The 13,506-nt window shown below is 42.9% G+C and overlaps 1 protein-coding gene across 1 annotated transcript in view; it reads left to right on the forward strand.

Moving 5' to 3' along the window:
- The first annotated feature begins 247 nt into the window (after positions 1 to 247).
- The window catches only part of kcnn3 (potassium intermediate/small conductance calcium-activated channel, subfamily N, member 3), a 45,714-nt gene continuing 32,455 nt past the window's right edge, over positions 248 to 13,506 (forward strand). The window contains exons 1-3 of the mRNA XM_054621310.1: positions 248 to 321; positions 980 to 2,106; positions 12,935 to 13,030. Coding sequence (XP_054477285.1) covers positions 1,006 to 2,106; positions 12,935 to 13,030 — 1,197 coding nt within the window. The 5' untranslated portion in view covers positions 248 to 321; positions 980 to 1,005. The remainder of the gene's footprint in view (positions 322 to 979; positions 2,107 to 12,934; positions 13,031 to 13,506) is intronic.

Raw genomic sequence — 13,506 nt, forward strand, 5'->3', positions numbered from 1 at the left:
CTCATGTCGAGTCGATTGTCACTGACGAAATCGAAATGGGCTTCGTCGAGAGATCACTGGTGATTGAGAGAGAAACAACCTGATCACATCCAGTGGAGCGGAGACGGAGGGAACATCTGCGGGGAGCGACGCACAATTTCGAGGGGACGAGCGAGGGGACCTGTGGAGGGACTTGTATGAAAGGAGGCGAAGCAAAAAGATGATGGGATGGCCGTGACAACATGAAAAAGAAAAAGTGTGGTGGTCTATTTTCATCCAGCCAGTGATTTCAACACATCTAACCTGGGGGACAGGGACTGAGAAAGAGAGAAGAGGTAGGAGGTAGGTAGAGAAACAGACAAGGGAGGAGGGGGCCGTGAAGGTGTCTGGTTATATCATACTGAAAGTAGGTTATTGTTTTGGATCAATCAAATGCAGCCAACTTATGGTTAACTGAGACAAACACACACACACAGTCACAGCACTTCTCCTGCTGTCAAAACTGACTGACGTGGAATTATTATTCTTTAGTCACTCAGCTTGATGTCATTTCGGTGGTGTAGAGCCTGAGGATGTGCACCATCCTTCTGGCTAACATCAGTGCAACACAGATGACATGTCATGGCATAGATTAAAGCATTGGGGGATGTGAGAGAAGGAGAGGACACTGGGTGACGGTGAGAGGGGCACTGACAGAGGCTGACTGGGCAGCTTACTCAAATGTAACTCAAGGAATAACATATTCCCCAATTATGGCCACTTTTCTTCACTCTGCTGCCCCTTCTTTGTCACACATCTTCAGCTTTTTGAGTTCAGTCGTTACCCTCATTTGTTTTAACTAACCGCACTCAATCACAGTCCTCCCCCGCTCCTCCCTCCAGCCACTCACTCTCATTCTGCCCTGTGTGCATTGCTACTGTCATGATGAATAGTCTGTGTTCTCTATTTTTCCACCATTTATTCTTCTTCACAGTTCTTCTTGTTTTGTGTTTGTCTGTAGACAGGTGCGTGGCCACATCCGTGACCATGGAGCCTCCCCCCTCTCTGAGCTTGGCTCTGCTAGGAGGGAGTGAGGATGAGGACCAGCGCTTCCTCCTTCCCCTGGGCAGTATATCCCATCCCTCCACCACTGGCAACCAGCCAGGATCAAACCACTCCAACCACATGGGAGGATCCAGCCTTGATCGTCTAAATGGCGGCACCCCGTCCCCGTCCCCTGCCACGCCCAATTTGCCTCCAGCATCGCTCCCCAAGTTGCCCCTGTCATCCTCTGGGGCCCAGCCTCTACCTCCGCCCATCCCCAACGCCCTGCACCCCACCAGCACCCCGCTCTCCTCATGCCTGGGCTCACAGCATAGCCTGAGCGGGGACAACTCCCCAGTGTACAACGCCCTCTTTTACTCCTCCCACTCGCCCTCCATGGAGCGGGAGAGGGACAGAGAGCGAGACAGGGACCGGGAGAGAGAGAGGGGCTGCAAACACAGACAGGCCAGCCCTCTGGTTCACCGTAGGGACAGTAACCCCTTCACGGAGATTGCCATGAGCTCCTGCAAGTACACGGGTGGAGTCATGAAGCCCCTGAGCCGCCTCAGCGCCTCCCGCAGAAACCTCATCGAATCAGACAGCAGCAGCGAAACCAAAGAGGGTGGCGTTTCAGCTGTTGCCGGGGCAACGGCAACCGGGGGGCACGACCGACAGCGAGAAGCCCCACCTACCTCCTTGGTGGTCCAGTCCTCTGCCAATCAACCCCTAATTCAGAGCCCTCCAGAGATTGTGATTTCATCCAAAGAAGACTCGCCGTACCTAAGAGCCGGGTATGACATCACTGATTCCACTTCCAACCAGATGTCCATCTATCACCAGAACCACGCACTGGTGGAGAGCAGGCGGGCGCAGTCCGGGAGGGGCAGCAGGCAGGCAGGGGTCGGGGCGGCGGGGACCGGGGCCAGGGGCAGCACTTCCAAGGCCTCCAAACGGAAGAACCAAAACATTGGCTATAAACTCGGGCACCGCAGGGCACTGTTCGAGAAGAGGAAGAGGCTGAGTGACTATGCCCTCATCTTCGGGATGTTTGGCATCGTCGTCATGGTGATTGAGACGGAGCTGTCGTGGGGCGTGTACACCAAGGTGAGGGGACAGACCAATGATACCTAAAGGGGAACTCCACTGATTTTACACATACAGATCCCTTTACCAGTCATGATTATTATCACCACAGTTGTATAATGTGTTCTGTGGCTCAGGAGGAGCATATAACCCTGATGATGTCATAGTGATGTCATTTGGTTTATATCAGCTTGGGCTACAATCTATCAGGCAGGGAGGATGTAATGAAAGATGGATTATGGAATGTGATGGATCCAGTGTTATTGGAGTTAGACTCTCACTAGGGACTAAAAGTTGAGATATCTCCACCTCTGAAGATTTGAACCATTCTGGGTTTAATTTGTCAGTGCAATAATAAATTGGTAGATTGCACCTTTTTAAATGTAGCCTCAGTACGTAAACAAAGTCCACAAATCTCACACCACGCTGTCTTTATGGTTGTAGCGTTGCGCACTGGTGCTTAGCTGGAAACTCCTTGGTTAACTTTGGCTAATTCTGGGTTAAATGTGTCTTTATTTTGATTTTACCCTTTTAAAGTGACTTAAGATAAGATAAGATAAGATAATCCTTTATTAGTCCCGCAGCGGGGAAATTTGCAAGGCCTGACTTGTAGTGCTTCAGGCCAGGACGACCAAACTTTAGGTGTTTTGGACACGTAATTGGCCAGATAATTAGAGTCCGCTTTCCCCAGCTAATCGTGTCATTCAAGATGGTTACACCCAACTAGGTCTGACCAGCACCTTGCCCATGTTGTTTGCTTGTTTACTGTTATGACCAGGCTTGACAGTTGCTGCTTCTGGATGATGTAATACAGCGATGCAAAGGACATGGGGGGCAGAGTATCAGCAGGAGGCCAGGATCTCATTTGTCTGGGTAATGGGAGGTGTAATAAGCTGAATGGGCCCCTGGCTGCTGTTGTCGGTTAATTTTGGTTGTATGTTTGTGTGCCATATTGTCTCAGGGAGCCTTGAGCTCACCTTCCAGATGCAGACATGCATTCTGCCCCTCGTTCCATCTCTTCTTTCTGTCCAACGTGTCACAGAGGTTTGGCTTTCTTTAGCTAATAAGGTAGAAACATTACTTCCACTTACGCAGTTTGTCGTGCATGGATCACTGATAATGTGCAGGAGGGTATGGGATCATATGAGAGCACAGGGTTACAGGTAGCCTATGAGATTAGGCCTGATGGGTGTGTCTCTCATCTCTATCTCCCTCCCTCTCTGTTTGTAGTCTCCAGTTGATTCCTGGTTTATCTCTGTTATTGTCATTGCTATAGAAATCAGCCTGTTTCCTTTTTGTGTCTTCGCTTCTTCTCCTTGCCTCTGTCCTCCACTGATTTATGAAAAACCTTTGTTTTAGGGGCTATGTCTTTTTATTAATGAAAATTCATGGTTGGAATTTCTTTCTCTCATGCCCTCCCGGTGTCCTTTCTTCCTTTCTGTCGACGTACTCTCCTCCCTGAAGGAGATTTCAGACACTTTTTACGCTCTCTTTCTTTTCTTTTCTTTTTCAACTCCACATCTGTCTCTTTATCCTGCTTTCTTTCTTTATTTCTTTCTTTCATTCTTTCATTATTCTCGGCACTCTCTCTCTCTCCCTCTGCTCCACTGCTCTTACAGTGGGCGTCAAACTGGGGGAGTGTGATCGGAAGAGAGAAGCGGCTGGGCGAGAAATTAAAGGCTGTAGAAGAAGAGGAAAAAAAGGAAAGGCGATAATGAAAAGCCTGATTTAGGTTCTTAAGCTACAACCAATACACTCCTCATCTGAATCGGGCAGCATTGTCTGTCAATAAGAATTGATGGACAACTGTGAATTCAAGAATGGCGGCCGCTGTGTTTGCCAGTGCTCTCCCTCTATATTGGTAAATTGATGTTTATTAAGGGATCTAGTTCAGCACAGGAAGTTAAAATTGAGGAAGAATAGTATGTTAATATCTTTCGCACCTCATTGTTTCCTGTCAGGGTTGAGAGTTAAGATTGCCTCAGCAAAACCTAATCAAAATTAATTTCTAAATGCAGAGTGCCAAGTTATATATTTCTTTATTTTTTATGGTTTGCAGATTTGGGTTGACTCCAACAGACACTGGAGTTCTATCAGACAGGTTATCTAAGCCCTCACTTAGATAATTGAGGTGGAAAGAAGCCCGCTGGTTGTTGGGGAAAAAATGGATATCGAGATTTGTGAGGATGAAAGAGAGAAAGGAAAGGGAGATGGATGGGAGGACAGCAGCGAGGAAAGTGAGGAGGTTCATGCAGTGCTTTAAACCAGTCTAGAGGGGAGGCCTTGAATGATTTTTCGTATTGATTATTGATAATCACTCTCCCACACATGCACTGTCTACTGTACAAAACAGCATATTAAATGCTGCCATACTGTGTGCATCTTTGATGTATGTATGTGTATATATATATATATAGATAGATAGATAGATAGATAGATAGATAGATAGATAGATAGATAGATAGATAGATATAGTTTCTGTAAACTTAATGTGTGCGTGCACGGGCTATGAAGGATAAGGGGAGAGAGGTTAACAGAGGAGGACACAGTGTTCGTGACTGTGGGTATAGTGAGTAAGCTTATGTATATTAATTTGTAGAAACAGTTTTCAAAACCCTTCAGCACATACTGGAGCTGAACTGTGACATTCATTGTATTGTAGCTTCTATCTTCAGTGATTATTCTGCCTGATTGCAACTCCATCATCAAGGCCGCTTTTGAGATCAGCAAGATAAGTTTTGATACAGATAAAACTGCTCTTACATCTGTATATTCAGCAGCGGTGGAAAGTAACATTTACTCGCATACTGCACTTACAAGTACAATTTTGATGCTTTGTGCTACCTTAGACTTCCACTTCACTACATTTCACAAGTAAATATTGAACTTTTTTTGTGCTACTTTAGTAAACAGTAACTTCCGTTTTACGATATGACATAAAAAACCTGATGAAGTTTGTAATAGACAATGAAACTGTTATTGATTAAATGGCCAACAGGATATATAGTAGTTAAAGCTCTGCTTCATCCAGTCCCAATACTTACACATTGATGCATCATATTAGCAATCTATTGATATAGTAAATAATAATGTATTATTCAAAGAGGCTAGAACCACACTTTTACTTTGGTACCTTAAGGACATTTTGCTGATAATGCTTTTGTACATATACTTGGGTAAGATATTACTTGTGAGGGAGTATTTTTGTGGTAATTTCTGCTCAAATAAAGGATCTTAATTCTTCTTCCACCATTAATATTCAGTGCTCCAGGCAGTGGCAGAGAAATATTGTATTGTATAAGACAAATCACAATTTTTGAGCCACAATACATTATGCAACGAGAATATTGGATGATTAATAATTCATGAATGTGAAAATATTTTATTTGCTTTGCAGAATTGTGAGTTTTCCTCCCAAAAGCATCCAAGACTATAACGTATCTAAAGTCATGTATTGAGAGTTTCTATATACTGTACATCTACAGTGTCAAGCATCACATTGTATTTTTAACTCCTTTCATGATCAGTTTCACTGAGGACCTTGACACTTCAAAAATGTTAACAGCGGCATGAGGACATTTCCTCTTAAAAACACTTTTACAAGCTTTCTATTATTGATTTTATGAGGAACAGGTTAAAGGGGAGGGATTCCCAGTCTGACACGTGTCTCTATCTCAGAATAACAGAGGCCTTTGGACACCTGGGACCTGTCAGATCAATAGATCACTTCACAAAGGCCCATGTGGCTCCTCGTTTCAGGCACGCAATGTCTCACCGCTATTCCGAGGGAGCGCACAGCTGTTGTCAACTTCACCTGTCATGCCGTCAATGCACACTATTGACACCTCGACATATAGGATGGGCGTGTGTGTGTGCGTGTGCGTGTGTGTGTGTGTGTGTGTGTGTGTGTGTGTGTGAGATATAAGCAGAGGGACGGGGTATCGTGTGAGCATGTGCCCACCTACATCTCATCCCAAGCATTGACGATTTCACAGATTAGCAGCAGTGCTCGCCTCCATTCTCCCCTCCTTCCTTCCTTCTTCTCACTTACGGGGAGTGTAAATGTTCCTCCCCTGGCGAGTCTTAAATACGTCTCCATTTCCCAAAGGGGAAATTGCCATCTCAGCAGGCTTTCAGCATCTCCCACATTTCCCCTTCCGCTACCTCCGTCTCCCTCCTCCCCACCCTCGCTCCCCTATCTGTGACATTTCTTACAGACATTTACTGGGGACCTTTCCAGACCTTTCTATTTGAGGCCACTCACAATGGTCGCATGGTGCTTTTCAGACAGCACATGAAGATCATCAGGGAATTAAACTCACCAACTGCCATCATATTCTCTGAAGGAGCTATCAGCCATCTCAGCACTTCTGCGCCGTTCTCCCCCTCCTCTCTTCCACCTCCTCCTCTCTTTTCCTCCACTACCACTCCACTCTCCCTTCATCTTTGAGATCACAGGCTTCTAAGGGACGGTAGATCCCACAGGTTTTGCTACTAACGGGTACAAATATGACCATTTCTTTCAGCGTAACAAGGCTAGGCTACCTCTCTCTTTATGTGTGAGTGTGTTGGCAGACATGGGTGTGTTAAAACTTGCATCATCTGCCAGTAACACAAACATCCATGTCTGTATACATCATCTCCTCCTCCTCAGAGCTCAATACACATACTACATACCACATAGAGTATGTGTATTGAGCTCTGTCATATTAGTACTCATGGATGCACCTGCTAGTGTGTTTGTGTGTATGTGTGTGTTCACCTCTCCCTTTGTCTGGATTTAATTGAGTGTGTAGGGCCGTAATGGCGTGTGTCAATGTGCAGTTGAGTGTCTGTGTGTATGTGTGTTTTTTCTGGTAAGGTGACATGGCTCCTCTGTCTACTGCCTGTTTCCCTGGAGACTGATTGCAAGAAGGCATCGCTCTGACAGGGAGAGACCCCCAAGGCTAACTCATTACAACACACTAACACACACACACACACACACACACACACACACACACACACACACACACACACACACACACACACACATACACACATACACATCCACCTTCATAGGCGTTACCAACACATGTAGTGAGCAACTTATCACTACGTGAGTAATGTGTTGGTAAGCAACATGTATTTGCTCTCCCATCTGTGTCAATAAGGTTTAGGTGGGGTCTATTGGGGAAAACCCTCAACTACATACTACCTTGTGTGTGTGTGTGTGTGTGTGTGTGTGTGTGTGTGTGTGTGTGTGTGTGTGTGTGTGTGTGTGTGTGTGTGTGTGTGTGTGTGTGTGTGTGTGTGTGTGTGTGTGTGTGTGTGTGTGTGTGTGTGTGTGTGTGTGTGTGTGTGTGTGTGACTGCTGATTGAACTAAAGAAGCTCAAAAAAGCTCATTATCTCTGTATGCTGTCCACCAAGCCATTGATCAATACACGCTAATCGCACACTTACGCACAGCTGGACAAAAAGGAGGAAAATACGCACACTTACACACACGCATAACACATGCACACACATTCAATCATACACAGTAAATGTCATGGTAAAGGGATAGTATCCTTCACTCAGGCCAGTGACTTCAAACTAACATTTATTCAAAACATTCTTGTTTACTCCTTCTCCTGTTTGTTTATAAGGATGTCCAGAGACACAATAACAAAATGATTTAAGATTACATTGTGTGGATGCAGCTATTTTTTGAAGTTTTAAAGGGAGTATTGGATTTCTTATGGAACGTCAGTTTATCTGTCTGCTTGTAGAAACCCGTTTTCATATCAGACATTTTGATTTGTCATAGTGGGAAAAGCACACGTTTCATTAATAACATTAATTATGACTCTGTTCTATTCAAGAATCCATGAAAGCCATGACAGCGTGACAGTGAACCAGCATGCACAAATACCGCTCATTCTTCATCGATTTGATTATTTAAACCTGTGCTCGTACCAGTACAGTGCTGGTTGCCTGGCAACCTCGCAGTGGCAACAGGATTCCGGAAAAGGTGCTCTGCTCTTCGGACAGAGCAGGCTAGCTGTTCCCCTCTGCCTCCAGTGTTAATGCTTAGCTAATGGCTAGTTCGATACATAAAGCAAGGACATAAGACTGGTACTGATTTACTTGTCCAACTCTTGGCAAGAAAGCAAGCAATTTCCTGCCAAAATATAAAACTGTTCATGCAAACAATTTCAAATCTTTTTAAGTAAAACCCAATTCACACGTGTTGCATCTGCCTGGCAGCGAGTTTCTGCATGATTTAAATTTCATTGACTGTGATATTATGTCCACAAAGGTCCATGTGGACTGTACACACTACAAGCTCGCCGACGGTTCTTGCACTCAAATGGTGGACGCTTGTTTCAAAAATAGGCTGCACAAGAATCTTAATTCTTGTGCAGCCTAATATTCTTAATATTTCTTAATTAAGCTTTTTCTTGTTGTTCAGCCAAATACAAATAACAAAAGGGCTCTTCTTCTTGCAGTTGTGCGGTCGAAATCTTATTTTCTTGTGCCACAGATTGTAGAATGTAAATAAGCGTGTGTGCATCTCCTTTACACATGCAAGTCTGCAGCTGTCCACATGCCTGTTGAAGTATGAACAAACCCTAATTTATGGACCCCTGCCAGCCAATTAGAAGCAAATATTCTCAGTGGTCATGGTATAAAAAGAACTAAAATGAACAAAAGGCAAGCATGTGCGCACATATGTCTCCGTCACAGTCGAGTCATTTACTATACAGGCAGAGTAAATGAAGTTGAAAAAGGCAGAAACAAAATGCTCTTGACAGTGTTGTTTGCAGAACTGAGAAAAAAGCCTGTGGCCAACAGACGGCTGGAGGTAAAAGTAGAGAGAGAGAGAGAGAGAGAGAGAGAGAGAGAGAGAGTGAACTCAAAGCAAATCACATTTCAGCTCACCACTGTGACTGTGTGTTCAAACAGATGCACAACAATGTTGGCTTCCTTTGCACCTAGTTTGCTTCAGTGAGTACAAATGAGATGTTAGCAGAGGAGAAACGGACCAAGACAGGGAAAGACTGTGAGCAAGCAGAGAGTGTAGAGTCAAAGATGGCTAGATGGTATTTTCCCCATCCAGTGCAGTGTATGGGCAGAAATATGTGTCACTAGAAACTGAATTGAATCAAAAATTATGAATATTACATGTTTAATTTGAATAATTGCATTGAAAGCTGAATCTGAATAGCACAATTTGAAAATGAATTTAGTAGTTTGGAACTGAATTCCAATAAACTTGAAACTAAATGTTATATTATGAAATTGAATTCAGTTGCTCTGAAACAATAGCTGATCGTCAGCTAGCGGTTGTAGCAACTAGAATTTGTGATTCAAATTCAGTTTTCATGGCAATTATTAAGTGGAGCAATTCAAATTCATATATAAATAAGTTTCTAGTGATACATATTTCACACTCACTTCATGCCTTTCATTAATGCCATTAAGTCCATGGAGAATCTGCAGAGACCGTAATAGAAACTCTAGTGCTCTCTGTTTTTACAGGAGGCTGACATGCAATATATACTCAGGAATCAAAAATGTAAAGTAGATTCTGCTTATTAAAGTCATGAAGGAAAGGCTGAGTAATGTGTCTAAACTCAGTGTGAACGCTCAGATTAAGTGTGTGTTTGGCGATGAATACTTAACAGCAGACATATCTGATCTGAGATGCTGCAGTCTTAAGGTTGCTCAACTCTCCTTTGAGGAGGACAGCAGGCTGTTGAATTCGTCAGGCAACCTTGATGATCTTGAGAATGAATGCACTTTGGGGTTTTTGTGTGCTATATTCTGCAGTTCAAAGACTAGTCCTTGATCTGATGTAGACAAAATGAATCATTTAAGCGAGTGTGGCTTTAAAGAAACCAAAGCACTGAATGTCTGAAGTCAAACTAAATGCATTTACCCGACGGGGCATTTTTTTTTTTTTTTTTTTGCAATAAATTTGTGCAATAAATACGTACGTCAATGTATGAAATGTTGGTCAAACACATGCTGTATTTGGCAGGTTTTATGTGCTAATTTCATTCCCTGAGTCCAAACCACGGCAATCTTTATCACTCCCTTTAACCTTTACAAAGGTAGTGCATATTAGATCCACTCCTTCCATTCTTACCTTATTACCTTATTACCACAATAAAAGCCCTCGACATATATTATTCACAGGCGGGTATTTTGTATTTTTGTGGCTTTTATTTGTCATGTACATGTGTAAAGGCCTGATATGTTTTGTTTCACTGCTGATTCCAGATATTTTGCATCAATATGCAGATTCAATTTCACACCAGGTTGAAAAAGCTTTTGAAACCGAACATTGACACCAATCCACTCAATAAGAAATTAAGAAATAACACCTGAAACCTGGCGAACAGGGACAAATTCAATCTCTGGTAAAAGCCAACATCTGTCTAAATCTTATTCATTCTCGTTTATAAATAATAGACACATACATTAAACAAAGAGAAAACAATGTAGATTTACCTGAATGGTTTGTTGTTTATTCATTTCTTTTTCCTCTTTTCTCAAAAATGTCAAGGATAATTCTACATTTTTTTCTTATTGTCAACAGATCCAATGAAAAGACCCAAACCAACAAAAACTTGATCATGCTAACTGTCACAGTTTGTTCCTCTGTCACTCTTCTTCAGCCCCATTCTCCATTCTCCGACCCCTCTGTTGCCATGTTCCTTCCATCCACCAGATGTCCTCGGACTTTCCCTCCTCGCCCTCTCACCTGACACACACACGCACACCCACCTACACACCTGCTTCCAATTCCCTCATCTGCTCTGCCTGGCTTTCCCTGCTCCCCACCTATTCACCTGCATCACCTAATCACCCACCTGTTTTCCATTCCCTATGATGAGATCCAAATACCCGTTCCTTTGTTCCTTTTCAGTTGTTTATTGTTGCAATGCAGTTTCCTACCACCTGTTGCCTGTCTGCCTGGCTGATCGCCTGCCTCACTTGGACCCTTGATTCCTATAAACCCATTCATATTCTTGTTTCTCCATTATTAATCCTGCTGCCTCCTCTACTGTCTGCACCTGGGTCCAATCCCTGTTGCCTCATACACCAGCAGTGACATTAACAACTATTGCCTGAGTTGCCAAAGCCTAATATATATATTATTCCACTGTGCCATAGATACTTAAACTATTATCCTACACATCAATGAGCCACACTTTTGCGCAGTGTTCCTTCATACAAGTCCTGCTGTCGAAACTCACCACAGCGCCAAAGGCAAATTAATCCAATGCTGAAAATAGTCCCAAACAAATTACCTTATACTCATAGTAACGTAAGCTAAAAACTACAGTGACCTGCTTTTTAAGAAAATTACTTAGTTTTTTTGTTGTTTGTGTATTTTTATCAAAAGCTTGCTATCATGATAGGGTGATAAAACAGAATAAATGTCCAAAACAAGATGTGCTTTAAGCAAAATGCTCACATCGACATGCTAACATGCTCCCAATGTTAATGCTTGCATGTTGATGCTGGAAGATATAATGGTAGTTTTGAAAAGTAGTTGTCATACAGCAGTTGTTGGATGAACCAAAATGTAGATGAAAGGTCAGGAGATACATTTTGTACAATTCATCCTCTGGGGACCATAACAACCTGTACCAAGTTCCATGGCAATCAATCCAATAGTTGCTGAGATATTTAATTTTGAACAATGAAAAAAAGGAATGTCTAGGGATCACCACAATCTGAAGGATTCGTACTATATGTAACATGAATGTTTGTAGAAAAACTCCATGACAATCAATCCAATAGTTGTCGATATATTTCAGTCAGGACCAAAGTGGTGGACTGACATACAGACCCACCAACCGACCGACAGACAGACTGACATTGCCATCCCTAGAGAGCCGGAGCCAAGCTACCAGCATGGTTAACAAGGTTGCCTGATGCATGACAATTATGGATGAGGTGAAAGCAAAGAATAGCAAAAGCTGAAGCCACATAACAGTTCCTAATTTTAGTTGGTTTACCAGTGTGTAACAGAAGGCATTATTTAATGTACTCCATGGCCACTTACCAACAAAATGAGCTTTGTTAAAATAGCTAACATGCACGCCTTCTTACTATCACAGCTTTTAACATCATGTTGCTCAAGCTTCATTTCCTTTCATTTATTCCCATTTGGTTGACACACGACCAACCATGCTCCTTCCAATGACAATATATTCTGAAATGAACACATAACTCAATAGAGAACAGCTTACAGACCAATCTAATCAGTTTCCTTTTTATATATCTTCTGGATTTCTTTATGTAGATAAACTAGTGCTGTTTTTCTGGGTGCAACTGTGCTAATGTGTTTGTGTGGGCATATATGTGTGTGCACATGCGTATGATAAGGCTTTGCTGTGCTCTGAGTGTGTGAGGTGTGGGGGTTAAAGAAGCCACTGAAGTGCTATGAGTTGTATTGATCGGAAGTTCCCCAGCGCATTGATTATAAGCCCTTTGAAACCAGACAAGCTAAGGATTTAAAGCTCAGCTGCAGTGATATTGAAGGGTGGAATACTTGCATTCTTCTTCCGCTCAGCGTTTTGAAGTCTGTTTAGTAAATGTTAGATCTTATTGTCTATGCTAAGGCACTGCCGCTATGATACACTTGCCATTTTAGCAGAGGAGTGACAGAGGACATAGTGTGACATCTGGGACTCGCTCCAAGATGAACCTGACTTGTGACAGAATGTGTGTGGGATCTTTAATAAAATAAAAAAAATGTCATTGTACTCTGAATATTAAAACAAACATAATTACAAAATGTACCTTCAATTTATGTTATGTTTGTGCTGCATGGTCCTAAGAATCTGTTTGTACATTTTCTCTCTACAGAGCTCCATGTATTCTCTGGCCCTGAAGTGTCTGATCAGCCTCTCCACAGTCATACTGCTGGGCCTCATCATAGCCTACCATGCTCGGGAAGTTCAGGTAAAACACGTACACAAACATCCACAGGCAGACATACTTTTATGGCCTATACATACCGACACAAACTAACTCACAGGCTTGCTTTGCTGGGTCTGTGAGAATCGATACTACACTCATGTCTGTGAGTATGAAGCTAGTGCTGAGAGGAGCTCAGCTTAGCATGAAGACTAGAAACAGGGGTGAACAGCTATTCTGACTAAATCTGCCTGTAAGCACCCGCGAAACTCACTAATGAACACGTTTAATATCTTGTTTGTTTAAACTGCATACAAAGTTTAAGTATGCTAGAAAGTATAGCTAGTGTCAGAACAACAATTTGTGGATTTGCTAAGGGCTACAACGATTTCAAGACTAAAGGGAAGCTGGCCAGGAAATAGAACCACAACTTTCGCAAATGAGTGAGCTTCAGAGATGCTAGAGCTGGTTGGAAGTATTTGGTTGCACGCACTGCAACTGACCTTAGAAAGTTCGCACTG

This window comes from Anoplopoma fimbria, chromosome 20 (genome assembly GCF_027596085.1).
Source record: "Anoplopoma fimbria isolate UVic2021 breed Golden Eagle Sablefish chromosome 20, Afim_UVic_2022, whole genome shotgun sequence".
NCBI classification, from domain to species: domain Eukaryota; kingdom Metazoa; phylum Chordata; class Actinopteri; order Perciformes; family Anoplopomatidae; genus Anoplopoma; species Anoplopoma fimbria.